The sequence below is a fragment of the Erinaceus europaeus genome, chromosome 8 (genome assembly GCF_950295315.1).
Source record: "Erinaceus europaeus chromosome 8, mEriEur2.1, whole genome shotgun sequence".
Classification (NCBI taxonomy): Eukaryota; Metazoa; Chordata; class Mammalia; order Eulipotyphla; family Erinaceidae; genus Erinaceus; species Erinaceus europaeus.
Genome location: NC_080169.1, coordinates 7105690 through 7128416, shown reverse-complemented (window position 1 = coordinate 7128416; position 22727 = coordinate 7105690). Strand labels below are relative to the sequence as shown.

General features: G+C 42.5%; 1 protein-coding gene across 2 annotated transcripts in view; it reads right to left on the bottom strand.

Moving 5' to 3' along the window:
* The window catches only part of LOC103124484 (engulfment and cell motility protein 1), a 131892-nt gene extending 114686 nt beyond the window's left edge, over positions 1–17206 (bottom strand). Inside the window, exons 1-2 of one of the 2 annotated variants that reach the window (XM_060195863.1) lie at positions 17067–17206; positions 15201–15350 (exon numbers count right to left, since the gene is read on the bottom strand). In XM_060195863.1, the coding sequence (XP_060051846.1) occupies positions 15201–15278 (78 nt within the window). In that variant the 5' untranslated portion in view covers positions 15279–15350; positions 17067–17206. The remainder of the gene's footprint in view (positions 1–15200; positions 15351–17066) is intronic. The other variant, XM_060195864.1, reaches the window with a different exon arrangement.
* Between the last annotated feature and the right edge of the window lie 5521 nt (positions 17207–22727).

Below are 22727 nucleotides of genomic sequence, written 5' to 3'. Positions count from 1 at the left end.
TCGAACCTGGATCCTTGCACACTGTGACATGTGCTCAACCAGCTGCACCACCACCTGGCCCCCCTAGGTAATTTAGTTTGTTAAGTTGCTTAAAGAAATTAAGTGAGTGACTTGTATATAGCTGTGCTATTGGATGCTTCTGATCTACTTGGTCTAGGCTTTTGAGAGAGTCCGCATATCAAATACACAGCCTATATATTAAAAAGATTCAGTTTGTCTTTTGAGAAACTTTGAGACATACAATTGATTTCCCCCTCTCATATTAATTAACTAGTGATTTATATGTCTACATTTTGCTAGGAGTGTACATAAACACCATTCCCACCACCAAAGGACTGTGACCCATCCCTCCCGCCCACTCCCACCCCCCACTGGCCCAGGAAGCTACATGTCTACCATGCTCCCAGAGGGCTAGAGAATGGGAAAGCTACCATGGGAGGGGGTGGGTTATGGGGATTGGGTGGTGGGAATTGTGTGGAGCTGTACCCCTCCTACCTTATGTTTTTGTTCACTAATCCTTTCTTAAATAAAAAAATTAAAGAAAAAAAAAAGAAATTGTGAGTGAATGCCAAATTTCCCCCTTCTTCCTTAGTTTTGCCATTCCTCTCATTCTATTCTTTATTTTTCAACACAGTATCTTTTGCCAACTAGATCATACTTGTTTTGTAAGCAAAGTCCACCTCTGAGACACCAGGTGAGAGTTTCCTGCAAGGCAGACAATTCATAAATACAGTCTGATTAAGAACACAACTTTTGTGGGGCCGAGCAGTGGCGAAGCTGCTTAAGTACACAGAGTACAAAGCGCAAGGATCCGTGCAAGGACATGAGTTCAAGCCCTAGGGCTGGCTCCAAACCTAAAGGGGGGGTGCACCACAAGCATTGAAACCAGTCTGCAGGTGTCTGTCTTTCTCTCCCCGTCTCTATCTCCCCATCCCCTCTCAACTTCTCTCTGTCCTATCCAATAAAAAAAAAAAACTGCAGTAGATTCTTAGTGCCGGCACAGCAAGGAACTCCAGAGAGAAGCCAGGAGGGAAAAAAGGAAGGAAGGAAGGAAGGAAGGAAGGAAGGAAGGAAGGAAGGAAGGAAGGAAGGAAGGAAGGAAGGAAGGAAAAGAAATATAGATAGATAAAGAAAAACACACTTTTTTAGACTTGTCGCTCCTTTCCTGTATATTGGGTCCCATTCTGAATGCCACTAAAGCTCAGGCAAGCAATTAAAGTCTGAACACAGCAAGAGGCAAACAGAAGCAACTTCCAATCACTTCCCTGCATCGGCCCTAATATAAGGCCATCAACTTACTGCTCATTAATTGCAAGACAATTTTCCACAAACTCGAAAATTCTTTTCCTAAACTATGAAAAGGCATTTCCCTGGTGCTTTAAAGCAATGTGACAGATGCTTTATCCTGACAATCTGAGGCGGTACAGCCCAGCATTTGGGATTTTAGTTTGCTTTCATAGATAGAAAGTCATTACACATACTCTGCACAGCAAATTTTATGAGGAATTTTGGCTTGGAAAGAAAAGAAGCCTAGCTTCTGAATGGTAGGACACCACTGAGAAGAGATATGCACATTGACGAAAACAGGAGAAATTTGATGTATCCACTTCCCAAAGGTATCCCCTTGTGTTAATGTCATTGCGTTAATGACACCAATCTTTCTTTCTTTCTTTTTTTACAGCTTACTCTTCCTCCAATGAGCTCTATGAGTATTCCATGCTTCTGAGCCATATTCTTGAAGTCTGGAAGAATCCAGACTTCAAAGAGAAGTGTATGCATAATGTTTCTCTAAACACAGCCCTAAATAATCTGAAAGATAATGACAAGACCACATTTTCCAGAGGAAAATTCAGCTGGCTCCTGGAAAACAAGGATTTTGACAATATTTCCAACATGAACTGCTGACACAAGATTCCAGGGATTGTCAAAGATGACAAAAGGGCTCACAACTACATTTCCAAAATAGTAAAGCCATGCATCACATTAATTTTTAAAACTGAAATATGACAAGCTATACCACCTTTCTCTTGAGAAATAATTTGTTTTGCAATGGGGTTACATAAAATGACTTATTTCAAGCTTCAGGAAACTAATTAAATATTAGATTTTAGCAAGATAAAGGATAATCCTTGTGTCATAAGAATCACTGGGCTATGTAGATAAACAAAGACAAATAATTATCACTTTCATGTATAAGTGGATTAAAGAGGAAATGGAAATACTTTTTTTTTCTTCTACTAGGTAGGAACTATTTTCTTCAGCTATAAGGGACTGTAATTTTAGAAAATGATCAAGCTATAACTGTGAATAATACAAAAGTAAAGCACTCTTGTAACCATTACTTTTCTGTGATTTATTTCCTAGTGCTTGACTACTTTATATAGTCCTTATATCAATGTTGCTATGCATCTAAGGCACAAAAGTGTTTCCCAAAAATATCAATATCTTAGGAAGCAGTTACAATCAATGTCACAATTATTGTTTATATAAATTTGTTTAATTTTCCTTTTTTAAAACATTTATTCATTTATGGGATAGAGACAGAGAGAAAAAGGAAAGGGGAACAGAAAGGGATCAGGGGAAGTGCATGTGGTTGAGCAAGTGTTACAATATGCAAGGGCCCGGGTTCAAGCCCCCATTCCCCACTTGCAGGTGGAAAGCTTCAAGAGTGGTGAAGCAGTGCTGCAGGTGTCTCTCTGACTCTCTCTGTCTCTCTCTCTAATCCTCCCCCCAAATCCAATAAATAAATAAAGATAATAAAAACTTGTCTAAAGAAAGAAAGGGAGAAAGGGGGCCAGGCCAGGTGGTGGTGCACCTGGCTAAGTGCTTGTGTTACAACACGAAAGGACTGGAGTCTAATGCCCTGGTCCCCACCTGCAGGGGCGAAGCTTAGCAAGTGGTGAAGCAGGGCTGCAGGTGTCTCCCTACCTCGCCCTCTCTATCTCCCCCTTCCCTCTTGATTTCTGGTTGTCCCTATCCAATAAATAAAGATTTTTTTTTTAATTTCTTTTTTGGGATAAAGAGAGTAACCTGCAGTATTGCTTCACGCATCACCACTCATGAAACTTCCCCCCGCAGATACAGGCTAGGTACTTAAACACGGGTCCTTGCGCTTGGTGACATGTACACTCAACCAGGTATGCCACTGTCCCACCACAACAATTTAATCATTCCCATATTCCTCTTACTTTTCCTTCATATCAGTATTTTCCATGAAGTTAGACCAGGTGATTTTATTTTATTTTTAATTTCTTTATCATCTTTATTCATTTATTGGATAGAGACAGCCAGAAATTGGATAGAGACAGAGAAGGAAAGAGAAAGAGAGACACCTGCAGACCTGCTTTACTGCTTGTGAAGCTTTCCCTCTGCAGATGGGGACTGGAGGCTCAAACCGGAGTCTTGTGCACTAGTCCAGCGTGTGCACTTCACCAGGTGCGCCACCACCCAGGCCCTGACCAGGAGATTTTAGACTAGTGGCAATGCCATTATACTCCACCACGCTCCTCAACCAAGTGTTCTCTTTAAAGTGAAAATGAGTGACTCACGCTGAGCCCTCAGATCTTACCATCAGTCTACCTACCTTCATCTATGTGAAAGCATCTGTCAGTGTAACTCAAAACCATATGTGCAAGTCTACCCACACTGATTTTGTATGGTTAAAAAAAAAAAAAGTCAGGAGTTGGGCGGTAGTGCAGTGAGTTAAGCGCACATGGCGCAAAACGCAAGGACCAGAGTAAAGAGCCTGGTTGGAGCCCCCAGCTCCCCACCTGCAGGGGAGTCGCTTCACAGGCGGTGAAGCAGGTCTGCAGGTGTCTATCTTTCCCTCCCCCTCTCTGTCTTCCCCTCCTCTCTCCATTTCTCTGTCCTATCCAACAACGACATCAAGAACAGCAACAATAAAACAACAAGGGCAACAAAAGGGAATATATAAATAAATATAAAAAATTTAAAAAATAGCCAGGGAGTGTTAGTAAGATAAGAAGAAATAACTTTCAAATTTAATGAGCAGGATATCTGACCAAGTAAGAAGATATGAGAAAGTGAGGTAAGCTTTGAAGAAAAAAAAGGGGGGCGCTCAGGTTCAACATAAACACAGAATTAGGAAAATGTATTGGTTACAAAGAAATTGAGGCTGGATTGGAAGAAGTAGTGAAAAAGTTGCTGACAGAAACTATTAGCTGAGAGAAACTATTAGCAAAGAGACAGTTTCTAAAATAAGGAGCCCAAAATTCAACAATACAAACAAATCAGTTAAAAGATTAAGTCAAGAGATAGAAACAGGCGCTTCTCCAAAGGAGACATGTTAGTGGGTCTATGGAGGCATGTTTGGCATCTCTTGTCATTAAAGAAATGTCAATTAAAACAGGTATAAGAATGGTTACTATTCAAAAAATGATGAGAAACTGCACCGATCAGAAATGATGTAGAAAGAAGAATAGCTTGCTACCAGTCGGTGGGGATGAAAATGGATATAGCTATTCTAGACATCAGTACAGAGACACTTTTCAAAAATTAAAAATGGGGGTCAAGGAGATAGTTCACCAGGTAAAGCGTATACTGCCCCATGCACTGGGACCCAAGTGCAAGCTCCTGTCACTCTATGGTAGCCTTGAGTAATGGAATCTTGGTAAGTAATGGAACAGTGCTACCATATCTCTCTTTCCCTCTCTCTATGACTCATACTCTTAAAAAAAAGGGGGGGTGGGTGGTAGTGCAGCAGGTTAAGCGCACATGGTGCGAAGCACAAGGAACAGCATAAGGATCCTGGTTCCAGCCCCCAGATCCCCACCTGCAGGGGGGTCCCTTCACAAGCGGTGAAGCAGGTCTGCAGATGTCTATCTTTCTCTTCCCCCTCCCCTGTCGATTTCTCTCTGTCCTATACAACAACAACAACAGCAATAACAACAATAATAGTAACAACGGCAACGAAAGGGAAAAAATCGCCTCCAGGAGCAGTGAATTCGTAGTGCAGGCACTGAGCCCCAGAAGTAACCCTGTAGGCAAAAAAAAAAAAAAAAAAAAGCCACCAGGAGAACTGGAATTATACGGGCATAGAGCCCCCTAGATAACTCTGGTAGCGAACGTAATAATAATAATAATAATAATGAAATTACATATGGTCCAGCTATTTCACTTTATTATTTTTAACCTGGGAAATACAGATACACTGATTTAAAGATAAATATATCTAGCAAAGAATGAGAAGCAGCATATAACCCATTGTCAGACAAGTGGCTAAAGTGTGTGTGTGTGTGTGTGTGTGTGTGTGTGTGTGTGTGTGTGTGTGCGCACGCACGCACACGTGTAGAGATAGATTGAAATATATATGTATATAGGGGAGAAAGACAGACATCTACAGAGCCAGGTGGTAGTGCAACAGGTTAAGGCACATGGCACAAAGCATGAGAACCGGCTAAGGATCCGGGTTCGAGGCCCTGGCTTCCCACCTACACGGGGGTGATTTCACAAGCAGTGAAGCAGGTCTGCAGGTGTCTAGCTTCCTCTCACCCTCCTCTCTCGATTTATCTCTGTCCTCTCCAACAGCAATAACAACCACCACAAGGGCAACAAAATGGGGGAAATGGCCTCCAGGAGCAGAAGATTCATAGTGCTGGCACCGAGCCCAGCAATCACTCTGGAGGCAAAATATATATACTATTTGATAAGAATAGATGAAGTCCTGTCATTCGAAACATACTGATGAACCTAGAAGGTATTATACTTATTGAAACAAGTTAGCAAGAGAAAAACAAAGCACCTTATGATTTCACTCTGTCCTGTGTTGCACATTTAAAAAAAAAAAATGACAACAACAAGCAAACTAAGGAAAATAAAAAATGCATTTTTAAAATATGAAGCTGGGATCAGGTGGTGGCACACCTGGTTAAGCACTCACATTACAATGTGCAAGAGTTCAAGCCCCTGGTTCCCACCTGCAGGGAAAAAGCTTCATGAGTGGTGTAGCAGAGCTGCAGGTGTCTCTTTCTGTCCCTCTCACCCTCTCTCCCAATTCCCTCTCCATTTTTGGCTGTCTCTATCTAATAAATAAAGATGGTAAAGAAGTAAAAAGAAAAGCATAAAACCCAATTACTGGTTACTAAAAGGCCAAGGGAAGACCAGGTCAGGAGAACACAGGCGGGTGAACAGCACCTACAGGCAGCCCGGAGGCCCCATGGTCTCCAGCACCACTGTATGCTAGAGCCGAGTAGTGCTCTGGTTACCCTACATCCCTCTTATAAAACAGAAAGATAGCAAATCATGTTTTAAAAAATGGAAAAAGCACAGTGTTAGTACTACAGAAATAAAGCAAATGGTTCTCCTTTGTGTATTCCCAATATAAAATATAATAAAATCATTTTAAAATCTAAAGATGACCATGTCACTTTCTTTTTAATATCTTCTATTTATTTTTTGATAGAGACAGAGAATTGTTTTATTATTTTTGTTTTATTATTATTTCTTAATATTTATTTATTTCCTTCTTGTTGCCATTGTTGTTTTATTCTTGTAGTTATTGTTGTTGTTATTGATGTTGTTGTTGGATAGGACAGAGAGAAATGGAGAGAGGAGGGGAAGACAGAGAGGGGAAGGGAAAGACAGACACCTGCAGACCTGCTTCACTACCTGTGTAGCGACTCCCCTGCAGGTGGGGAGCTGGGGGCTAGAACTGGGATTCTCACGCCTGTCCTTGTGCTTTGCGCCATGTGCGCTTAACCTGCTGTGCTACCACTCGACTTGCTAGAGACAGAGAATTTGAGAGGAGGAAAGAGATACCTGCAGCACTGTGTCACCACTTGTGAAACTTTCTCCCTGCAGGTGGGCACCAGAACCTGGTTCCTTGTACACTGTAATGTGTGAGCTTAACCAGGTGCACCACCACCCAGCACCCCCTTACAATGAAATCTTATGTTAACACTGAAATCCTCAATACCTGGTTGAACTCTCTACCCCAGTTCTTAAGTTTTTTTTTTTAATTTTTTTAATTTACTTACTCCGTTTCGTTACCCTTGTTGTTTTATTGTTGTAGTTATTATTATTGTTGCTGACAGGACAGAGAGAAATGGAGACAGGAGGGGAAGACAGAGAGGGAGAGAGAAAGACAGACACCTGCAGACCTGCTTCACCGCCTGTGAAGTGACTCCCCTGCAGGTGGGGAGCCAGGGGCTCGAACCGGGATCCTTACACAGGTCCTTGCGCTTTGCGCCACATGTGCTTAACCCGCTGCGCTACCGCCTGACTCCCCAGTTCGCAAGTTCTGTGCTTCACGCAATACATCAACCCTAACTCTACTGTAGTCCCCTACCTTCTAGGACCAGCTTAACTTACATATATTGTCTTCCATAAACTTAAAAATCAGTTCCAAAATTCCTTTTCCCAATGTTCAACTTTAGTTCATTATCTTCTAGCTCACAGAACACAAACTGGCAGTCAATATCATGTTCATCCTATTCTGCATGCTGCTGTGTACCCTTCAGTCCTGCAAGTCAATCTCTGAAATCATTCTCTACATCTTCCTTCTGCTGGGTGAGGGTCTAGAGAGGCAATTAAAAGCAGATGTCACATGGATTGCCTAGAGCATTTTTGGATGAAGGTATAATAACTGTGGAAGCACACTGCAAATGGAAGAACTGACAGCATCATATGCATGAACAGAAGAGCCTCAAAATGCAGGCTGCAAATAAGGCGGAAAAAATGCCTGTATTCTAGACAACTCTGACAATTGGAAGCAGACAAGTGGTACAATCATGGGCGGGTTTTCAGTAGACAGACGATTTCACTAGAGGTCAGGAGACTTAAGTTAGGTTGATAAATTGAACAGTCTATCAAAACACACAGAAAATCTGAAACAAGTGCCCAAGCATGATAATACTAGCCCTATTTTCCTAAGCTTATTAGTAAAATTTCCAGGAAGAATCTGAGTTCGCCTGAATACTATCCCACTGCTGTTTCTTCTCTTTGGAGATGTCATCACCACTCATCTAGCTCCTCCTGCTGTCTTCTGTTCTTCTCATGTTCTGTTAGTGATTTAACAGAGCTTTACAACATTATAAGTAGAATGTAACTTTTATTTCTCTGTGGTATTCTCAGTTTCTCAAAGTTCTAGTGACACGGTACAAGTCTACAAATCATTCAAGAAAAAGTACAGGGCACCTTTCTCTAGGACAAGTTGTCCTTTTCTGGGACTATAAAGTTCTTCTAAATAATGAAATCTACATATTCACATAAATCACAAGTTTGCCTGTGAGGAAAATTAAGTACAAAGCATGACATAGACAAAAGGTTCTAGAAATGAAATCTGTTGTAATCATCAAATGTCATGAAGACATATTTGAAGAAAGGTTCAGCCCTGAGTTGTCCAGTCTACCTTAGTGATAGACTCGGAGAAGGGAAGTAGAATGGGGAAGGCTATCTCCCATCTCCCTAGAAAGCAAGCAAAAATTTGCAGTTGATTTTCAGAAGAAGAATCAAAATGCTAGTAGAGATCATTCTTACTCAATTAAGCTGAGTTTACAATTGAGAAGAGAAATATGTTTGTAGTCTATCTTTTTTTGGGAGGAAGAGGGTTGTTTGCTGTCAAGGTAAACTATAAGCCTTTATGAAGATATATATATATTCTATCATACAAAGAGAAAGCAAGTTAAATGCAGACAGGTGAGTAGCCCATCAATTCCTTTAAAGGAAGTTTAAGAAATAGATTGACCTGTCAACATCCATGTTCAGCGGGGAAGCAATTACAGAAGCCAGGCCTTCCACCTTCTGCAACCCACAATGATCCTGGGTCCATGCTCCCAGAGGGATAAAGAATAGGGAAGATATCAAGGGAGGGGATTAGATACGGAGCTCTGGGGATGGGCACTGTGTGGAAATGTACCCCTCTTATCCTGTAGTCTTGTCAATATTTCTATTTTATAAAAAGAAAGAAAGAATGAAAGAAAGAGAGAAAGAAAGGAAGGAAGGAAGGAAGGAAGGAAGGAAGAAAGAAAGAAAGAAAGAAAGAAAGAAAGAAAGAAAGAAAGAAAAAGAAATAGTTGTTACAATACCAAATCCATCAATTACAACAATAAGATGTGGGGTGACTATCCTGTCCCATTATCAGTCTACTCTGTTGTATGACAGCACACAAAGATACTAGTTTAACACTACAGAGGCCTTAACACACACACACACACACACACACACACACTCTCACTCACACACACACACACACACACACTCTCACTCACACACACACACACACAGCTATTGAAGATGCTATGTCTGTACCCTCTGTAAAGGAAGGAAAGTCAGAGAATTATCAGAACAATCTTATTGATAGAGGATTTGAGACACAACCTTAGAGTGACTGACAGTGATTATGGGAGCAAGTTACCATTAGAATCCAGAGAACCTACTGACAGTGATTGCCACATCTGGATGCCACAGCATCAGTGTCACTAGGAAGCTTGATTAAAAACAAAAACCCCCTAACTGAGAACCATTCCAACAAATACTCCTCTCTATATATTCAATCTCTCTCTCTTCCTTTCTTTCTTCCTTTCCCTCTTTCTTTCTTTCTTTCTTTCTTTCTTTCTTTCTTTCTTTCTTTCTGTCTCCAGGGTTATTGCTGGGGCTCTGTGCCTGCACTACGAATCCACTATTCCTGGAGATTACTTTTTCCCATTTTTGCTGCCCTTGTTGTTTATCACTATATCACTATTGTTGTTGTTGTTGTTGCTGTTGTTGGATAGGACAGAGAGAGAAATGGAGGGAGGAGGGGAAGACAGGGAGGGGGAGAGAAAGCTACACACCTACAGACCTACTTCATCGCTTGTGAGGTGACCCCCCTGCAGGTGGGGAGCCAGGGGCTCGAACCAGGATCCTTACGCTGGTCCTTGCACTTTGCGCCATGTGCGCTTAACCCGCTGCTCTATCACCCTATCCCCTCAATCTGTTTCTTAAGGAGGCTAATCAGCTGGGCACTCTGGAATTAGTCCATTCTCAACAGGAGGAAATCTGTGTGCTACCCAGGAGAGATCTTACAATGTCTAGAGACCTTATTGGTTTACACAACAAGAAAAAGGTGTCACGAGCATCTAAAGGGTTAAGTCAAGGCACTGTTAAAATCCAACCCTTTTCCCAACCAAGCATTATCTTTTTCAAATTGTCCGTAGTGCCAAGACTGAGACGTCTGATGTTACTCCACCCTCCAGGAAAGATCAGTTTAGAAAACTAAACAGCATTGGTTCTGCTCTTAAAATAGAAACCTCTTTCCAAATTTAAGTCTGGCTTTCTATAGGGCTTGAGAGTTTCTTGCAGGGGTCAGGCAATGGCTCATGAAGTAGAACACACAGATTACCAAGAAGCAGGGCCCAGGTTGAAGTCTCTGTGCCAACCTGCAGTGGGGGAAGCTTCATAAGCTGTGTACCACTATTACAGTTTTCTTTCTTTTTCTTTGTCCCACTCGACTGCTGTCTCTCATGTTTTATGGAGGGGGGAACGCCACCAGGAAGAGTGGAGTCTTGCAGGCACTGAACCCCAGGAATAACCCTAATGGGGAAAAAATGTGGAAAAAAATATATATCATCGGGGCCAGATGGTGGTGGACCTGGTTAAGTGCACATAGTACTAAGGGCAAGGACCTGTACAAGGATCTGGGTTCAAGACCCCAGCTCTCCACCTGCAGGGGGATGCCTCACAAGTGGTGAAGCTGATCGGCAGGTGTCTCTCTTAATCTTTCCCTCTCTAGCTTTCCTTCCTCTCTCAATTTTTCTCTGTCCTGTCCAATAAAATGGAGGAAAAAAAATGGCTGTCAGGAGCAGCGGACTTGTAATGCCAGCCACTGAGCCCTGGAGGCAAAAGAAGAAAAAAAAAATAAATAAATAAAACATACATATACTATAAACCTTACAATCTTAACCATCTTAAAGTGTACATTTTAGTGGTATTAAGCACACTTATATTGCTACGTTCACAGTGTTTTGTATCCTGTGTTATTTTAAAGCTCTACTCGGAACTTCTTATTTGGAGCTCAAGATATATATCAGTGACAGCTGCTGCGGCTGAATAGGAAGGCAAATGAACATGGAGAACGTTGAGAGCCCACCGAACAAACTTTTCTCCTCAATCATTTGGGGAAAATGAGAATAAGAAGGAAGCCCATGTGTCTCTACCTTTCTGAGTCCAAACTTGCTTCAGAATAGCCTGCCCACCGATGTCTGACGCACAGGTAACAGGTTTCTCAATACCTTACCTCTGGAGATGACTCAAGCTAATGCCTCTCTCCCTTTCTCTCCCTTTCTCTCCCTTCCTTCTTTCCTACTCCTCATCCTCATCCTCCTTCTTTTTCCTCTTCCTCTTCTTCCCCTTCCCCTTCTTCTCTCTCTCTCTCTCTCCCCCCTCCCCTCTCTCTCTCTCATCATTGCCTGGGCTTCCGCACTACAATATGACTTTATTCAGATAGAAAAAGACAGGGCTGTACAGTGGCGCACCTGGTTAAGCACACATAGTACTAAGCACAAGGATCCAGGTTTGAGTCCCCTTTCCCCACCTGCGGGAGGGGGGAAGCTTCACAATTAGTGAAGCAAATCTGCAGGTGTCTTTCTCTCCTGCTCCTCTCTCAATTTCTCTCTGTCCTATACAATAAAATGGGGGGGGGGATGGCCACTAGGAGCAGTGTATTAGTAGTGCCCGCACTCAGTCCCAGTGATAACTCTGGAGGGAAAGGAAAGGAAAGGAAAGGAAAGGAAAGGAGGAATGAAGGAAGGAAAGGTAAAAAGGAGAGAGGTGGAGGGAGGGAGGAAGGAAGGGAGGAAGGAAAGAAGAGAGAGAGAGAGAGAGAGAGAGAGAGAGAGAGAACAGCATCCAAACTTCCTCTAACGCAGTGGAAGTCAAATTCAATCTTGGCTCATGCTCACGACAAAACAGGCACACTACCCAGGTGAGCTACCTTGCCAGCCCCCCTCCCCTCAGTAGCTTCTCTCAAGTAAGTCTGTATTCTTATGCCAGCTACAACAAATAGTCTAGACTTATTTATTTGTGCCAGAGTACTGCTCAGTTTTGACTTAAGAAGGTGTCAGGATTGAATCTAAGATGAAAAGGGCAAGTCAAACTAAGGTAGAGTGAAGTCCTCTTGATTTAGAAAATCAGAAGCCACTGCTATCATCAAAGAGGGCAAGGAGAGACAGGGACGGAAGGAAAGAACAAGTGCTTTGCATTTTCTAGTCTAGTGAGAATCTGTTAATGTAGCAACAATAATGGCAACCTTTAAAAAGAAATTAGTCTAAGCCAGGCAAAGTGCTAAACTATAATCACTTTTTGAAAAATGCTCACAAGGACTATACAGGTAGCAAACTGCTGTTTACTGCTGGGTGATGGAAACTGAGGCTCAAGGCAGTTACCTAGCGTTCTCACAGAAAAGAGAGAAAAACACTAAGGTTAGACATGCTTACATCTTTATTGCACCTGTGGGGGTCACACTGCCTCTCAGCAGATGCCTCTCGGGCAGAATGTCTGGGGAATCTATGGTACTGATTGAGAAATACGTTGTTCAGTAAATAACACGTTGAAAGAACAGTGGATGGAAACTTTAGACTTCAGCCTCAAGTAGTTCTCTTTTTGCCTCTCTGCCCGAAGTTGCAGACACTACCATGATACCAGCCTTAATCTCCCTGGGCAGACGACCTCACCAATGGGTTCTGGAACCCCACTTCCCCAGAGCTCTAGCAAACTAGGAAAAGACAGAAACAAGCTGTGGGGAATGGATCCACCTGCCAACGTCCATGTCCAGTAGGAAAGCAATTACAGAAGCCAAACCTCCCACCTTCTGCACCTCATAAAGATCTTCTGTCCATACTACCAGAGGGATAAAGAATAAGGAAGCTTCCAATGGAGGGGATGGGACAAAGAACTCTGGTGGCCAGAACTGTGTGGAATTGTACCCCTCTTACCTTACAATTTGTTAATCACTAATAAAAAAATAAAACAAGTATGTACGTAAGACATATGCACAGCAAAGGTAGTCATGAAGGGCAAGAAGGCATTACAGCTGCTGGGAGTGTCTATTCCGAACTGGTGTTTCAAAGCAGAGGTTTCCAAACAGAACTTGCCAGAATCAGAAATAAAAAGTTTCTCTGAACTACTGACTTAAACCCTCTTCAAATGCAAACACTGAGAACACTTGAGTGGAACACTTGCCCCAGATGACTCTGATGAAAACTCAGGCTTGGGCACCAAATACCCAGCTCAGCAATTCTTAAAGAAACAAGTAGACCCCCCCCCCCCAGGAGGAAGGGTATGGGGAACTCACTTAAATGGAGATTCTGGGTCACAAGGTCTGGGGTATAGTCTAAACTCAGCAGTTCTAAAGAGTTCCCAGGTGAATTTAATGACCTTGGGGCCTCTTACCCAAACAGAGAGAGGAAAGGAAGGAAGAGGTCAGAAAGGACCTGGATCCCTGACAATGAGCAAAGCACCCACCCAGAACTGTCATGAGAATCTCCACGGAATCCATTGTTCTTTTAGGTTATGGTAAAATCTAATCCTAAAAGTATTTAACAGGATACTAAGCAAAGAAGACATGACACACAACTCAGACCTCCCCCTCAATTAGCATGTGAAAAAATATAAATATCTTCTCTGGCAAGAATGTATTTAAGACCCCCAGGCTTGTTCCTCTCCTAGTACTGAGTGTTTCTAGAGCCATGCACAAATTGCCTTACAGGGCAGTTAAGATAGCAAGGGTGCAGGAGCAGATAGCCTAATGGTTATGTAAAGAAACTCTAATGCCTGAGACTCCAAAGTCCCAGGTTCAATCCCCCGCACCACCATAAACCAGAGTTGATCAGTACTCTGGTAAATAATAATAATAATAAAATAAAAAATAACAATGATATGATGGTTTGATGACAGTTTAAAAAAAAAAAAATTATAAGGGGGCCAGGAGGTAGCACAGCAGGTTAAGTGCACCTGGCGCAAAACGCAAGAACCAGTGGAAGGATCCCGGTTCGAGCCCCCAGCTCCCTACCAGCAATGGAGTCACTTCACAGGGGGTGAAGCAGGTCTACAGGTGTCTGTCTTTCTCTCCCCCTCTCTGTCTTCCCCTCCTCTCTCCATTTCTCTTTGTCCTATCCGACAACAATGACAACAACAATAGTAACAAAAAAAAAAAAAGGGAAAAAATGGCCTCCAGGAGCAGTGAATTTGTACTGCAGACACGGAGCCCCAGCAATAACCCTGGAGGCAAAAAAAAAAAAAAAAAAGAGAGAGAGAGAAGAAGAAGAAAAAAACAATTCTAAAAAAATCTCCACTTCTGTAAATTCATACTCATGCTCAACTATTAATAATTCTGAATTAATCTTTTGAAATTTTAAGGATTCCTTGGATTCACAGAATCCATTTAATTCTTGTCATGATCTTCAACTAGATAATAAAATCTGGTCAGAAGAGAAAAAAAGTATAGGTCATAATCAGAAAAAAAAAAAAAAAGCATTAAGGAGATTTCTGAAAATGGAGTTGCCGTGGCACCCTAATTTTGAAAATGTAGAAAGCTATCTGGAATATGATGTTTTATAACCCCCCCCCCACCTTGAGTTGATTAGACCTCACCCTTCTTTTCACTTCTATCTTATGCCCTAGCATGGAACAATCTTCCTAAGGTAATCCAAATCAAATAGTAAACAAGAGCTAGCTAAAGAGAATCTTATTAGATACAACCATTATAAAGACCTTCTTGATATTATTTAGCAATTTTTTTTTACTGTTTACTACATACCAGTCATCAAACTAGATGCAGGATTACATTATCAAAACGACAACTGATGGGATCAAGAATATATGAATTACGTTATAATGCCATTAAGACAACAAAGCACCAGTGCATTCTACACTTCGCTGATATAATCTACAGAAAAAAAAGTATAGAGAAAAGTGGTTTAAAACCTAGATGAGTGGTACCTGTGGTGAAATAATCAGAATACTTTCAAAAATCCTAGTAAGCACAAGGCTTATGACTCTGCTGCATCCACAGTCCTCAGTCTAGTCCACTTTTCTCACCCACCAAGCTCAAAGCTTAGTAGTGACAAAATCCGATTAGATACTGGGTGACTATTAAAAAAAAAAAAAAATCCACTGTCTGCCACAGTAAGTGGCACACAAATCAAGCTTCCAGAAAAGAAAAGGAACTGCAAACCACCCCCAAACTCGCAGCAGTCGTTACCAACCTGATCGATCTCCATGAGTTTGGGGTAGGCTCCAGGCCACTCTATGGCCACCTTGACGATGTCTGCGGGTGGTGGCATGGTCACGCTGGAGAAAGTCCCAGGGCAGTGGAATCGGGAGCCCACAGTGTGGACGGTCGCACGTGTCTACACCTAATGAAAAATGACAGAAAGAGAAAGAAAATTCGTTCAGTGATGATTTCAGACAGATTTTGCTTCATCACTTCCTGTTTTCACTAGTGGTTTAAGTTCTAGAAACGGTTCTGGGTGAAGAAGACACAGGGGCGCCACCAGCATACTCCGTAGAAGAAAGAAGGCAGGAGAGGGGAAAGTGCTAAAGCTATAGCATCAAAGCCGCCAGGAAGACGCGGCCCTGAGGCGGCTCTTCCGTAAAAAGAGAAGCGTTCCTTACCCCCCAGATTCTGCTCCAAAGGGTGCCCTGGGTCTGAATAAACGGGACTCACACAGCCCCCAAAAAATGGCATGTAAACTCTCTCACTGAACAGTCTCCGGAAGGACAGATTGCCCAGGAAGTTATGGTCAGGAAGCAGCATTTCTTTAAAGGGTTCTCTGTGTGTCACAAATAAAGCTCCGCACTATAGTAACCAGGATATCAAAAGGAAGAAGAAACAACCCAAGGTGTACACACACACACACACACACACACACACACACACACACACACTCACACACCCTCTGCTCAAGGCCAGCTCACACAATGTACTTTACCCAGGGCGGGTGTGAGGAGGTGGGGGTGGTTCTGACTGATGGAGGATCACAAAACTTTCAGATCAGACCTCGAATTCTCACTGGAAATGAATAGTCTTGCTCATACAAAGGAAGTCCTACGACCCTCAATTGCCTCTCCCAAGCTAGGTTGTTTCTTTCAGGATGACTTTTTTTTTCCTTTAACTTTTAAGATAAAATATTCATGTGATTTATGATTTGTATGTACATGTTCACACAGGTGTATGTACATGAGTTGGTGTGAAAATAGTATGGGGAGGGGCTAGGCGGCAGCACATTGAGTTAAGTGCACATAGTGTAAATCGCAAGGACTGTTACAAGGACCCAGGTTTGAGCCCCTGGCTCCCCATCTGTGGGGGGGAGGGGGGGTCACCTCACAAGCGGTGAAGCAGGTCTGCAGGTGTCTGTCTTTCCCCCTCTCTGTCTCCCCCTCCTCTCTCAATTTCTCTCTGTCCTATCCAACAAAAGCAGCAGCAATAACAACAACTGAAAAAAAAAATGGACTCCAGGAGCAGTGGATTCTTAGTTCAGGCACTGAGCCCCAGCAATAACCCTGGGGGGGGGGGAGAGAAAAAAACTAATACATGGATAGAAAGTTTTTCCTCTAAGTCTCTCTCTTTCTCTCTCTCCCTCTCCCTCTCTCTCTATTTAATTTAACCACTGTCCCTCAGGTTATCACTGCTGTATTTTTATGTGCTCTCCATAATTTATTCATATTAAGGGAAATAAAAAAAAACATTGCATTTCCCCATTCTTTACCTACAAGTCACTCTTCACACTTCTGTTTCTTTGTTGTTGTTGTTTTCATTTTATACATCATCAAAAATCTTTTTTATTTCTGAATAAACAGTGTCCTGGTTCCTATTACAGTTAAGTAGTCATTCTCTGAGCCAAAGTATCCTGCCTGATGATCCCTGTTACAGGTCATTGAGTGATTTCTCACTTTTGGCTAAAATCTTTGTGGCTACAGTGAATAAGCTTCTGCATATATCATGTTGCACAAGTATCAGTCTGTCCTTAGGGAATATTCACAGATGTTTATTAAATCTTTGACCCAAAGACACATGCACTTTGTTGCCGGGTTGTGGCTTATCGCAGCTTAACGTGTAGAGCACACGTTACCATGCCTGAAATCCCTGGATCAAGCCCCTGCCCTCAGCTGAGGAGGGAGATTTTATGAGCAGTGGAGCAGCGCTGAGGGGTTTCTCCTGGTTCCCTCTCACTCTTTTTCTGTTTCTCACCTCTATCAAAAAAAGAGAAGAAAAAAAAAAAAAAAAGAAGGGAAAAAGGTCACCACAAACGGTGGAATCATGTAGGTATCAAGCCCTGTCTATAACCCTAGGAGCAAAAACAAAATATTCAGTTTTCAGTTCTGACTGGCATTTCTAAATTTCTCTCCATATACAATGTATCCATCCACATTCTCTAGAGCAACATATGAGCATCGGATTTTTTTTCCTTTATTATTATTTTCTCTTTACTGGGGGATTAATGGTTTACAGTCTACAGTAAAATACAGTAGTTGGTACATGTGTAACATTTCTCACTTTTCCACATAACAGTTCAACCCCGTCAAGGTCCTCCTCTACCATCCTGTTCCAGGACCTGAACCCTCCCCCTCAACTCCACACCTGCGCACACACCTTGGTCCACAGCTCTTTACTTTGGTACAATACACCAACTCCAGTCCAAGTTCTGCTCTGTGTTTTCCCTTCTGTTCTTATTTTTCAACTTCTATCTATGAGTGAGATCAGGCTATCTCTTTATACACAGCATTTCCAACAGGTGAAATTTTTTGCAAATCTGAATCGTTACAAATGTTTCTGTGATTCTGCTGTTGTATTTCCCTTACTGTGAGTGAATGTGAACACTGAGAGATGGCATCCACCTTTACTTTTTTGTAAAATGTATAAACCACCTGCCAATTTTTTTTTTTTTTTTTTTTGTCTCCAGGGTTACTGCTGGGTCTAGGTGCCTGTAATAAGAATCCACTGCTCCTGGAGGCTAGTCTTCCCATTTTGTTGCATCTGTTGTTGTGCTTGTTATAGTTGTCATTGTTGGATAGAACAGAGAGAAATGGAGATAGGAGGGGAAGACAGAGAGGGGGAGGGAAAGATAGACACCAGCAGACATGCTTCACTGCTTGTGAAGCGACTTCCTGCAGGTGGGGAGCTGAGGGCTCGAATCAGGATCCTTAAACTGGCCCTTGCGCTTTGCGCCATGTGCGCTTAACCCACTGCGCTACCACCCCGACTCACTCCCTCCTGCCACTTTTATGTTGGGTTCTTGGTCTGTTTCTTGTTGGAAATTGACCTCTATATAAAGATCCTAATCAAACATGTTCATTTTGCTTTTTCATCTGACCCTTAGGCCTTATCAGTTACTATCCCAGATCTCTGTGGCAGTTGAACATTATTGAGATAACAGAGATGGCAAGTTGACAGTGGAAGCTTAAAATAACATCCGTAGATACATAAATAACTAACTTCACCAGAACTGACACAGAAAGGAGCACTGCTGGGAGTCAGGCGGTAGCGCAGCGGCTTAAGCGCACGTGGCGCAAAGCACAAGGACCAGCATAAGGATCCCGGTTCGAGCCCCCAGCTCTCCATTTGCAGGGGGGGTCGCTTCACAGGCGGTGAAGCAGGTCTGCAGGTGTCTGTCCGTCTCTCCCCCTCTCTGTCTTCCTGTGCTCTCTCCATTTCTCTCTGTCCTATCCAACAATAACAACAAAATAATAACAACAATGATAACAACAATGATAACCAACAAAGGCAACAAAAGAGGAAAAATAAAAAGGGGATATGGGAAAGTTGAACTAAGAAGTCAGCATCGGGTATTGGGCAGTAGAACAGCTGGTTAAGCGCATGTGGCACAAAGCGCAAGAACCTGCGGAAGGATACCGGTTCCAGCCCCCGCTCCCCACTTGAAGGGGGGGGGTCACTTCACAAGAGGTAAAACAGGTCTGCAAGTGTCTTTCTCTTCCCCTCCTCTCTCCATTTCTCTCTGTTCTATCCAACAACAACGACATCAATGGCAATAATAACAATAATGAAAACAACAAGAGCAGCAAAATGGGCTCCAGGAGCAGCGGATTCGTAGTGCAGGCTCCGAGCCCCCGCGATAACCCTGGAGGCAAAACAAAAAAAAAACAAAAAAAACGTCAGCATCAGGGCCTGGTAGTGGCACACCTGGTTATGCACACATGTTGCAGTGCACAAGGATCCGGGTTCAAGCCCCCAGTCCCCACCTGCAGGGGGAAAGCTTTGAGAGTAGTGAAGCAGGGTTCCAGGTGTTTCTCTGTCTCTCTCCCTCTCTATCACCACCTTCTCTTTTAATTTCTGCCTGTCTCTATCCAAATAAATAAATAAATATAATAAAAAGTAAATAAATAAGAAAAAGTCAGCATCAGAGTAAAGGCCTGTAGGATATAAAGAAGTGGAGGTCGAGCGGTAGCTCAGCGGGTTAAGTGCACGTGGCGCAAAGCTCAAGGACCAGCTGAAGGATCCCGGTTCATAACCCCGGCTCCCCACCTGTAGGAAATAAGAGAAGCAGGTCTGAAGGTGTCTGTCTTTCACTCCCCATCTCTGTCTTCCCCTCCTCTCTCCATTTCTCTCTGTCCTAACCAACAACGAACAACAACAATAATAACCACAACAAGGCTACAACAACAAGGGCAACAAAAGGGGGGGAAAATGGCCTTCAGGAGCAGTGGATTCATGGTGCAGGCACCGAGCCCCAGCAATAACCCTGGAGGCAAAACAAACAAACAAACAAACAAAAAAAGATATAAAGAAGTGAATCATGTGGATATCTGAGGACGCCAAGTCTAAGATCAAAAACCACAGCGAATGTAAATGCCCTGAAGCAGGCTATGCCCCTCAGGCTGGAGTCAAGTGAGTACAGACAAGGGTACGAAGAGAATGAGTCCCAGGAATAGGGTCATAACTGGAGAGATTATTTTATGGTACTTTTGACTCCCTGGACTTTTGCTTTGTGACTTCTTAGGAATGAACATGGTAAGTTCCTGCTAATGAACATCTATTCAGATTTCAAATTCTGAGTACAATCTTTTTTTTTTTTCTGAAAGAAAGACGACCTCTAACTTAATTTTTAAAAAATTAGTGGGAGTCAGACGGTAGCTTAGCGGGTTAAGCGCAGGTGGCACAAAGCGCAAGGACCTTGTGTAAGGATCCTGGTTTGAGCCCCCGGCTCCCCACCTGCAGGGGAGTCGCTTCACAGGCGGTGAAGCAGGTCTGCAGGTGTCTATCTTTCTCTCCTCCTCTCTGTCTTCCCCTCCTCTCTCCATTTCTCTATATCCTACCCAACAATGATGACAACAATAATAACTACAACAATAAAACAACAAGGGCAACAAAAGGGAACAAATAAATATTAAAAAAATATTATCTTTACTTAGCTATTGGATACACAGTCAGAAACTGAGAGGGAATGGGATGATAGTGGAAGGAGAGAGACACTGAAACACTGCTTCACTCCCAAAGCTTTCCCCCTGCAGGTGGGGACTGGGGGCTCGAACCCATTTCCTTGTGTGCTCAACCAGATGCACCACCACCCAGCCCTGAGCTCTGGCTAACATTTTTTGTCCTCCTTGAGTAACTCCAGTTTTCTAGGATATTTTTTACCAAGAGATAATCATCCACTTAACCATAATAGTGCCTTTTGCTGTTTTGTTTATAGATTCCAAAACTTGATAGAGCTGACTATTCAGTAACAGGAATTTATTAAATAATCATGGAATTAACATTTGTACATAGTCTGTACCTACAGTTTCTTCTTCATGCCCTGTAAAATGTTTTATTCATTTGAGAATCTCAAGTACTATGAATTCTGTCTGTATCACGCCTCACGTCAATTCCGGGCCCAGCCTCAATTATATATCCTAGAATAGAAATGCAGAAACCAGACTCGAATGTGAAAGCAGACTGCATGGGTATCAGGTAATACTACTCAAAACAAGGAACCCACAATCCTAGGATTGAGAAGAATAGATAAAAAATTTAAATGCTTTTGTCATATCCTCCCTTCTACATAAGATAGGCTAAAATTACACTGAAACAAGTTTTCTAGCCTTTTGGGAATCAAAGACCAAGTGAGCTTTTCCCTCCCCTTCAACTGGTATTTATTTCTCAAAGACTCTTCAGACAAAAACCTGTTGAACAGGTGAGAATACAATAACACAGCTCTCCCTGTGTCTCTGAATAGAATAAGATACCATACAAAGCAGCCATTCAGAGTCAAGAGGCTAAGAGGCTTCCCCTTGGGGATTCACTTCACCCTGCATAATTATACTTCGTTTACCCTCAGCTTAACAAACAGAACACACTCAGGTACAGCCAACTGTTGTTTTCGACGGGTTAGGTTGTTTTTGCCGGGCTGGCTTCACGGGCAGGTAACAGACGACCAGGGACTCATGGTTGGGTTGTACGCAGTATCTCTTTATTCATGCAGGATGCAGCAGTATCTCTTTATTCATGCAGGATGCAGCACAATCTAAGACAAGCTAAGCTAAACTCAAGGTACAGTACTGTAAAACTCACAATGCTGTCTTTATATATACTTGCCAAGTAAGGTGGAAACAGGATGTGACATAGAGAGGGTGGAGAGAAAAGTGACTGGTGAAAATCAGTGTGACAAGGAGGGGGCGGAACAGGTGAGAATCCTATCACTGAACCACCAATGCCCTGGAGGGAGTGCTTTATGTAAATGTAAAAGTGATTTATGTAAATAGACCAAAGCTTTGGATCAGTAAATCCCTATATAGGCATATGGTTAAGCAGAAGCCAGGGGGAGGTGGCATACTACCCAACAGCCAACTACAAGGCAGATCAGGTGAGGAACCGCAGAATGCATAGTCCATGCCACAGAAGCCTACATGTTTTCCTCGTGAATTTATATTTCCAGGAAGGAACAGCTAGTTCTCAAGCCTAATATATATAGTCACTGTTGTGTCTGATGAAATTTAGGGAAGGAAGTTTCTAGTTCGGGTTCTCTCACCCTTAACACATTAGCAATTTGGGGCCATAGCCTTGAATTGTATCGGACTATGCACTGCAGGAGTTTTGCAGCACGACTGGTCTTAACCCACTGAAGGGCCATAGCTCCACTGAGTCAAAAATCTCTCAGAGAGATGACTCAATGCTAGGGTGGTATATTAGTATATCTATCCTTCTCCTCCTTCTTCTTTCTCCTCCTCCTCCTCCTTCTTTTTCTCTCTCTCTTTCTTTCTCTCTCCTTTTTTAAAGAAATAAAATGTGGGGCCAGGCGGTTGTGGCATACATGGTTGAGCACACATTACAGTGTGCAAGGACTCAGGTTCAAACCCTTTGTCCCCACCTGCAGGGGGAAAGCTTCATGAGTGGTGAACCAGGTTGGCAGGTGTCTCTCTGTCTCTTTCCCTCTTCACCCCCATCTCCTCTCAATTTCTGTCTCTATCCAATTCTTCTTCTTCTAGCGTTTGCCTCTCTATCCAATAATAAACCAATAAACAAATTTTTAAAAAGAAATAAAATGTTTCCAGATACTGTCAAATATCCTCTAAGAGAAAAAAAAAAAAAAAAAAAAAATATATATATATATATATATATATATATATATATATATATATATCCTCTAAGAGGTTAAAAAAAAAAAAATCCCCTTCTGGTTAACAGTGACCTAACAAGTTTACAGGAGCTTAATGGTCAGGGCAACCCAGAACTGAACTTGACAGAAAACAAATAGGTTCATCAGGCTCTCAAGCGTCAATACACAGTTCAAAAT